Source organism: Acromyrmex echinatior, chromosome 11, assembly GCF_024713525.1.
Source record: "Acromyrmex echinatior isolate Ae372 chromosome 11, ASM2471352v2, whole genome shotgun sequence".
Classification (NCBI taxonomy): Eukaryota; Metazoa; Arthropoda; class Insecta; order Hymenoptera; family Formicidae; genus Acromyrmex; species Acromyrmex echinatior.
Window position 1 is genome coordinate 1996517 of NC_141862.1, and position 9921 is coordinate 2006437.

The 9921-nt window shown below is 31.7% G+C and overlaps 1 protein-coding gene across 2 annotated transcripts; it reads left to right on the top strand.

The window, feature by feature from the left end:
- The first annotated feature begins 6228 nt into the window (after positions 1–6228).
- On the top strand, positions 6229–9156 carry LOC105144372 (hypothetical protein). Of its 2 annotated transcripts, none has more exons than XM_011053252.2 (3): positions 6229–6710; positions 7122–7432; positions 7505–9156. In XM_011053252.2, exons 2-3 carry the CDS (start codon positions 7137–7139, stop codon positions 7662–7664), a joined length of 456 nt encoding a protein of 151 aa, XP_011051554.1. In that variant the 5' UTR covers positions 6229–6710; positions 7122–7136; the 3' UTR covers positions 7665–9156. The 2 variants fall into 2 exon arrangements, with proteins under 2 accessions (XP_011051554.1, XP_087267649.1); XM_087411523.1 differs by having other exon boundaries at positions 6233–6710; positions 7035–7432.
- Positions 9157–9921: the final 765 nt, after the last annotated feature.

The window sequence follows — 9921 nt, forward strand, 5'->3', positions numbered from 1 at the left end:
ATTTTCAATAATAAAATATTATCAGATAATCAAGCGTGCGATATCCCACAATATTCGCACAAAATACCGCTATCGTACTGTTACTGTACTGCCATGGCGTATCTATTTGGTAGCAGTACAAAAAGTGTACATGATATTATAGTACAACGTATCAACACTGTACCTGTGCTGCATACTGTTTAGGTACATCATGGTACATAACCCGTACCGTATCAATATGGCGTACTATTATTGACAGAAGAGAGAGACTTCTAATCAAAAACAATAACATGATAACTGGTACTACAAAAGTACAGCATATGATTTTCTAACCTGAAAATAGTTGTTATAACTTTAAAATTGAATATTAGATAATAACTGACTGAATGTTCAATTAAACTGGACAAATTTCTATCAGGATCATATATTGAATAAATGTATCATAGCTATACATCCATGATTATATACAGGGTGATCCAAAAGTATGGAAACGGCCAAATAACTGTGGAGGAATGCACTTTGGGGAAAAAAGTTTCAGACAAAAGTCTTAGGTTTTTTCCTGGCTATTCAATAGTGACCTGAGATTTGACCTTGACCGTGACCTTGAATGTCATTTCAAAGTCAAATTTACTTTTTTAAATAGGAACACATATTTTTGACCACAGGAATGGAAACAGCGGAAAATTTTACGTCCGCCTGTGACTTTGATCATGACCTTGACCATGCCCTTGAAGGTCAGTTCAACGTCAAGTTGACATTGTCAATGGAAATTCCTGTAAATTGGTATCTAGGGGTTGTCGGGGTCGCTGATTACGATTTTGAAGTCGATTTTCAAAAATTCAAGATGGTGGATCCAATATGGCTGACGAAATTTGAAAAAACTATTGAATTTTTCTGCAAATTGGTATCTGGGGGTTTTCGTGGTCACTGATTACGAATCTGAAGTCCGTTTTCAAAAATTGAAGATGGCGGATCCAATATGGTGGACGAATTACAAAAAAATTATTGAATTTTCCTTTAATTTGAATCTAGGAATGTTTTGTGTTGCTGATAACGTTTAGGATCTGCTATACCTGAAAAAGTAAGGTACACCCAGGATGTGCCACGGGGAGACTCCTAAGTACGATTTACATCCCATTTTTTTTAACTTTTTTTATTTTATTGTTTTTTTTTTGGTTTTAAAAATTTTTTTGTGTTTTTTTGTCTTCTTTTTATTTTTTATGATGAAATGAGCACCCAGCCAACTAAGACAAGATGAAGTGAGCACCCAGCCAACTAAGGTAAGTGTTAATGTAGCGGGTTAAGATGATTTTTGTACACAAGCTTTTAAGTGTGTCATCTTAAAATTACTCTCTTCCGCCATCTTCAATTTTTGAAAACGGACTTCAGATTCGTAATCAGTGACCACGAAAACCCCCAGATACCAATTTGCAGAAAAATTCAATAGTTTTTTCAAATTTCGTCAGCCATATTGGATCCACCATCTTGAATTTTTGAAAATCGACTTCAAAATCGTAATCAGCGACCCCGACAACCCCTAGATACCAATTTACAGGAATTTCCATTGACAATGTCAACTTGACGTTGAACTGACCTTCAAGGGCATGGTCAAGGTCATGATCAAAGTCACAGGCGGACGTAAAATTTTCCGCTGTTTCCATTCCTGTGGTCAAAAATATGTGTTCCTATTTAAAAAAGTAAATTTGACTTTGAAATGACATTCAAGGTCACGGTCAAGGTCAAATCTCAGGTCACTATTGAATAGCCAGGAAAAAACCTAAGACTTTTGTCTGAAACTTTTTTCCCCAAAGTGCATTCCTCCACAGTTATTTGGCCGTTTCCATACTTTTGGATCACCCTGTATAATAGATGTTTATGGATTATCGAAGTACAGCAGTTTTCATACGATTTCAGAAATCAAGGATAACGGATGGCAGTATGCAACCGGATGGGTGACTGCTTCGAAGCACTATAAAATTCATTCCCGAAAAACTTTTTTTTATCATAATTTTATGATATAAAATTAATGTACCATTGAAAACTGTAAAATTAATGTACCATTGAAAACATTATTAGCCAGTGATAAAATCTTCAATGATAAAATATTACCATTGACATAAACTCATTCAGCTTGCTATTAAATACTATTATAAAACTTCATTAATTTTCAATGAATTTTTCAATAATATTTTTACTAGTAAAATCATCTGTTTTTTCGCGACGGGATGTTGGTAAAAATAAAAAAATGTGCTAAAAAGTTGATAAAAAAGTCTGAAAGTCTTAGAATTCTATGAGAAGGAAATAAATTTTTGTCTCTTGCAGTTTTTCTGTAAAATTGATAGTATTTGAGTAAGAAATTATTGAAAATATTCGGCAATTTTTAGTAATTAATATTTCGTTACTTATTGCGAAAATTGCAAAATCGTAGAAGATTTTTCAACTCAGTTTAACCTTCCTATGAATTATTGTTAGAGTCTCGCCGAATACCCGGTATATGTATACAAAAATAACGATAAATCTTTCACAGAGACAGAATGAACTAAACTGAGAAGAAAAGTCCTGTATCATTTTACAATTTTCGCAATAGTTAATAAGATATTAATTAATTAATAAAGATTTTATATATATATATATATATATATTAGGTGCGCAACTAAGTTCTCGCTGTTATTTTGATGGCATTTCCATCAAAATAACAGCGAGAACTTAGTTGCGCACCTAATATGTGTGTGTGTGTGTGTGTGTGTGTATAAAATATATATAGTTTAAATTTTATAGGGTAAAGTCGCCTATTACGAGATACATTTTTTTAAAGGCTTCTAATTTATTTAATTTATAATCTGAATTTCTAATTTCACATTAAATTTATGGGAAATATATTTAAGTTTTATCGCCAAAGGTTAGCAGTCGATAATAGCTATACTTTGTTGTATGTGAAATTTTTTATCAAAAATACAGATTTTGATCATTCAAAAAAAGGATTCTTAATGTAAGGCACAAGTTTTCTTGTATGAGGTGGTATCTCATAACGGGAAACTAAGGAAAAAATAAAGATAAGCTTTTTATACATGCTTTTATTATATTACATATAAGTAGGAACAAAGAATTTAAATGTTATACATAATAATTATATCATTTTTCAATGTGTGTGTATGTGAGTATGTGTGTATGCGTGTGTGAGTAATCTTAACAATAGAATCGTCATTTTTAACATTTCGTATTCGATGGTATGTTTTAAGACATTGAATTATTTAGATGCTCTCATATTAACTAGGAATATCTTTAGTATTTCATATTACGACTTTCATGCCTTGCAGTTTCACGATTACCAAATCTAATCTTTACAATTAAATAAATCATTATATCACGCGATTTCCTATGAATACGATCATACTCTATCACTGCATGCAGATTTTATTACCCAATATTTATTTTTGTATAATAAAACAAGATTTAAAGACTAACCTCAATAAAATTTGAACATTCAATTTTATAAATCTTTTTTTTTGCAACGACTACACGCAAGATCTAATAATCAATTTTCTATAGATTTCACGCTAAGAGTAAAAAGTACATGATAGAATCAAACACATGCGCTTGTAGTTTAGAAACCTCACTCATATTAGGAACCTATCTCATAATAGGCGACTTTACCCTATTAATTTTTAATTAAACAAAATAGCAGACAGGAAAATTTTTACTAATATAGATTTTGTAATTTTTAGAATATATCCACACAAACTTGCATAGTACGCCTACATGTATGCATAAAGAAAATTATCTAATCGCATTTCTTTTTTAAAGATGTATGTAAAATGCGATTGAATAATTCTCTTTATTCATATGTTCATATTTACATACTCTTAACGACAATCATAGGCGGCGAAACAATTATAGATTTGCGAAGAATATTAGTAGGCATCGAGAAATATTGGGGGGGAGGGGGGGACACAACAATATCCATTTTTTTTGCGATGCTGATAGAAATAAATCGCTGAAATAACTAATGCTACGTAGTTGATATCCACTTCTTCAGAGAGCTGTAGTGCACAAGGTATTTTGCGGTTACATGAAAAAGGCTCCTCTCTCAAGTTTCTCTCTGGTACGTATTGTGCAGGGACACTAGGGATTTCTTCTAGAAGCATGTTTAGATTCCTACCTCGGTTGTTCCTGGGTATCATATCATCCTTGTTTAACAAACGTTAAACAAGGATGACATAGCACCCGAGGAGCATCCTGATGGGAATCAGAACACGCCCCAACAAGCGATTCAGCACAACACAATGATTATCTCATTCTTGTTTAATATTAGCGAACAATAAGAATGCTACACTAAATTTCTTGTTTGAAGGCTCCTTAGGAGACGACGTGCCAACCACTTTTGATTTGCCGCGTCAACGTACGTTATGTATAGGGTATGTCATGTGGTTGATGCTTTCTCGTAGTTTTGATCGCAGAAATTATTTGCGATTGTTAAAAAACTTTTGTTAAAACACCAAAAGGTAAAAATTATTGGGGGAGCATTGCCCCCTTCCCCTTCCCCAATAATTTTATTGAAATCAAAAAGTGGTCTGTCCCCCCGTAGTCGGCGCCTATGACGACAATATCGATTTTGTTACATTGTCGTTTCGCAGTTTTTTTTTATCATGTATAACTTGCTCAATGACAATGTAACGTATATCGTTATTGTTATTAAAGACTGGTTGTTCTGTAAATTCGTCTTTCGGTCAATTTTATCCGTTAGGTAAGTAGCAAGATTACTCAATCACATGCACGGATTGCAAGATTTACCTAACGGATAAAATTTATCAAAAAGTGGCACAACCAACGAGAGATACAGAATAAGGGATCTGACATGTAAATTGGAATAGACGTTTTTCATTTAGTGATGGCACAAGTTGACACAAGCATCATTCTATCTTTCTTGATATTCAGAAAACAATTGATATTCTTGATATTCAGAATACGTAACAAAGATAGAACGATACTTGTGTCGACTTGTGTTATCAAATAGAAAGTATCCATTATATCCATAAAAAGATTTATTTTATTATTTTTGGTAGAAAAAACCAATTTTTTTCAAAAAATACTATTATTATCACTGGCATAGATTTTAATCAGAAAAATGTAAAATTTTGCTAACTGTACAAAAATTTTCACAAGTTAAAAATTTGCAATTATTAAAAAATTGATTGAATCATGATATTTATTAGTGCACTTTATATATCAATTTTAAACTTTACCATAAGTTACAACATTACAAAAGATCTCTCTCTCTCTCTCTCTCTCTCTCTCTCTCTCTCTCTCTCTCTCTCTCTCTCTCTTCTTCTAAAATGCTGTATGATAACTTTAATTTTAATCCATAAATTTAATTAAAAGCTCCAAGTTCTTAATCTGTCTAATCTACTTTTATTTAATACAATCAGATTGTGTTATTAACAATGATATAAATAAAGTGATCTAAATGATCTAATCATTTCTTTGGGGACGTAATTGTATGTATTTCTCCTCGATATCTCCTTAAAATTTAATTTTAATTAAAAATCCCAACATTATTATTAGACTCCGAGTGAAGCAAACTCTTGTATAGTAAGTGAAGAAGACCGTATTCGATCAAAGTGGATGCTTACTATAATAATATATTTTTACGTAAATTTTACAATTTCTCGTTCGAGTAATAACTATGCGCCGATTATTTGTTGGTCTTGATATATAATCTTAAATTGTGAAGCTGATTTAATATCACGCTTAAATTGAAACTAAGATAATATCACAAATTAAATTGACAAATAATTTAATAATATCGATACTAATGATTTTAAAACACGGTAGAAAATTTATTATGAAAAATAACACCTTAGAGTCATACAACTCGGGAAAAAATATTTTATATATAATTATATAAAATTATATAAAGTTATATATAATTATATGTAATATATATATATATATATATATATATATATAATATAATATAATATACATATATAAAATATGTATATTTATTTATAATTATATACAATTATATATAAAATTATAATTTTATGTAATATATATATTATATATAAAATTTTTTCCCAGGAAGATTTGAATTTGGGCTTTTCCATAAGTATTCCGACAAGTGTCTTATCAATTTGATCACTGAAATAATTATTTTTCTTCTTTTTTTTATGTTAAAAAGGAAAGTATGCACATGCATACTATCTAAATTTCTCTCGATTAGTTTCGCGTGATTTGTATTTGTGCGAGTAAGAGACGCGGGTCTTATCTCACCCTCGTTTTGGGGGTGCGCGGATGTAGCAGTGTATGGGAAGCACGCGCGAGATGATACGTTTCTCTCTTTCATGGAGCATTGATCGGATCCTGCGCATTCGGGAGAGGCTGGCCATATTACCCCCGCGATCCTTCTGATCCCTTCAACACCGTGTTCCCGCTGCTAGTCGATGCCGCGGTCGACGTATTCGTCGTGATTTTCACCTGGAAAGCCGCGGTGTAGATCTTAGATAAGTAACTATCTCATCATGCGGCTTCACAATCCGGATAGTTAGATATAATTTCGCGCCCTCGTTTCAATTCTTCTCCGCTCTTTTTTTTTTCTTCACCTCTTCATGAAGCTTCGTTTGCATCTGAATCTCGGTCGGGTTTAGTTTATTTCTACACTGTGTGAGGCTTCCGATCATTAGGGATTTCCCTGGAGGAACATCCGAAACAGGTGTCGGACTCGCCATTTGGTAAGCACGATTATCTTATTGATATTAGCACGAACTAATCCAAGATGTTAAAGAACTCCTAAACGTTTCGTATATTATTCTATGAAACGAGAGAGAGAGAGAGAGAGGGAGGAGAGAGAGAGAGAGAGGGGAGAGAGAGAGAGAGAGAGAGAGAGAGTGTCCGCTCGATATGTCCAAATGCACCTCTTGTACACGTAGCTACTACTTCGTTTCCTTAATTACCAATTTACATGTCTTTCTTATCACTTATCCTCTATTTTTAACACTTGCAAGATGCGAACGATTTAAATTTGAATAATCTAATACTCTACTTTACCTCACTAGGAAATATTCTATTCTTCTCTTCTTCAGTCACTGTATTTAGTTTATGTACGGGACTACATCTATAAGAAATTAAACATATTGCCGTAGAGGCAACAGAGAAAAATGGCGAATTTCCGTGGATTTTATATACCTTCTTTTGGTGCAACGGTCAACGTCGCCTGGGAGACTTTGAAGGCCATATGGCCAGAGAACAGTCCGTGCATGGAGTTAATTCGTGGCAGCGGCGCCGGCGGCATAGGTCAGGACCATCCTCAAGGCCGATCCGGTCAGAGTCAATTCAAATCCTTCGACGAAGGTCATGATAACACTGAGATGATGACCATGAACGGGGATCAGGCATATCGAGATCAGAACAACGTGGGGATCGCTGAGGACTCCTTCAGTTATCAGAGAAATGGGTAAAGATACATACTTTAGCTTTACTTACTGCTCGGATTTCAGTTGATTATATATCGTCACTCTAATTATAGGGACAAAATTAGAACTGGAAGCATGAGCAGCGGAGAATTTAGCGAGTACGACGAGGGTGGCGGAGAGTTCGGAGCGGGTGTCAAGATTAACGAATGGCAAGCTGCTTGGAATGTTACAAATGCCATTCAGGTACTGCAGGATCAAAGGAGTTTCTGGTAGCCATCACTCAAAGAAAAACATAATGGTAGCGATATAAAAGTGACAATTATATATGTTTTATTTGAAGAATTAATATATTTTTAGAAGGGGAATACTAGATTACAAAGCTGATTAAACCATTTTGTATTTATTATATATTGCAACTATAAAAAGATGTATTTAACTATACATATATAGGTCATTTCACGTCAACTCGATCACTCTCTACTCAAAACTGTACTCAATTAAATGTAACTTGTAGGATATTAAAATTTAGGTTGAAACTTCTTCTTCTTTTCAATGTTATGTGGCGATTTTGAAAAGTATCATATAATGACCTTGATTTTGACTTTGATCTGTTAAATAGAAAAAGTAATGTTTTTCATTACTTCAATCTCCACTATTTTTTTTTTAAATAAAGTACAATATCATTTTCAATGTAATTTTACTATAGTATGCTGAATCCAAATCTGAAATTAAAATTAACCAATAATATTCGTCAAATCCTGATGGTACAATTTTTCATTATTACAATTTGTAATTCATTACAAAAAAGCGATCGTGTTATAATAAAGAATTAATATTAGATAACACAAAAATAAAAAAAGATTTAAATAAAAAGAATAAAAATTTTATTAAAAAAGTTACCAAAAAATAAAAGTTACAATAAAATATTTAAAAAAAAAATATATATAAAAAAAAAAGAAAAAATAATGCGGACTTTGGGAAGTAATCCAGAAACAGTTTAAATGCAGAAAGCTTTTTTATGACAAACCATTAAAATATTAACAAACGGTATAATTATGCGATATATAACTGATTAATTTCATAGAAATATTATATAAAGAAAGGAAAGAATACACATTCTTAAAAATAATGTAACTACTTGGAATAATGAAAAACATTACTTTTTCTATTTAACAGACAAAATCAATGTCATCACTTAATATTTTTCAAAATCGCCACATAGCATCAAAAATTAGAAGCTTCAATTTAAATTTTGGTTTCTATAAGTTACATTTAATTGTGTACAGTTTTCGGCGGGGGGGGTGGCCTCTTTGATCCATGGAATAACCCATATATATATACACACACACACACACACACACACACACACACACACACACACACACACGCATGTATATATATATATATATATATATATATATATATATATAATTTTTATTCAACTAATAAGAGGACATCAAACCATATGGCTCTTTCGATTTTACTAAAATACAGGGTGTATATAATTATAACTCGTGACCAAAATTTTAATATAACATGTTTCTGACTTAAAAATAAGACAAATATTCTAATAGTAAAATTTCAAGGCTATAGTTTTTAAATTAATAGCGATTAAAGTTAACTAATCACAGAATTGACATTGACAGCGCACTCAGGGACGTTATATCACACAAGCGTTCATACGCCTGTTTACCCTTTGTGAGTAATTATATATATTGTACAATAATGGTGAAATACTTCATTCATGTTTAAATATAGAAAATAAGTACATATGCAACATAAACAACATAAAACAACAAAAATAAGTGGCTAAAAATTCAAAACAATATTATAAAGGGCATACACCACTATGCAAGATGTTGGCAGCGAACAATAATATATTGCGTAGTGGTGTATGCCGTTTATAATATTATTAAAAATAATATGCATAACGAATTATTTTTCAAATTCATTAGTATTCTAAACTTCTTTCGTATAGTAAAAATAAAAATTTCCTTAATTATACGTTATTTTCCAGTATACATATATGTTAAATGTGATAAAACTTAATAATTTAATAAAAAGTATGTTGATACAAATATGTAAGGAATTTAACTTGTATGCATACTGGAAAATAATGGCAAACATTTTTATCATACGAAAGCAATTGTCTGCGATGTTCATGAGTTTCGGAAAATAATTCGTTATATTAGGTCATTTAAAAAGTATCCGCAGTTTTTTGTTCAATTTTTGAATGAAAAAACCGCGGATACTTTTTAAATGACCCAATACATATTTATTATTTTTAATACTAAGAAATAAGCGAGAAAAATATTAGCGCGTTCCGGGATTCAGACCAAGCTCTGGTCTTCTCCAAATTGGTAGACTTCCCTAAACCGAGCCCTAACATTGATAGCTTCTGTGTTATGACTATTTTTTCTAAATTTTTTACAATATCTTGTAATATTTTTATGTTAAATATGTTGCACATGTACTTATTTTTTATCTAATAATAATGTAATCTTCTTACGGACTCTCCAAATTCAAAACT

Excerpts from the sequence above, each read along its gene's own strand:
- LOC105144372 (XM_011053252.2), top strand. The coding sequence starts at position 7,137 with ATGGCGAATTTCCGTGGATTTTATATACCTTCTTTTGGTGCAACGGTC. Across the intron at positions 7,433-7,504 it reads TTCAGTTATCAGAGAAATGG|GGACAAAATTAGAACTGGAA; the intron begins GTAAAGATACAT and ends CTCTAATTATAG.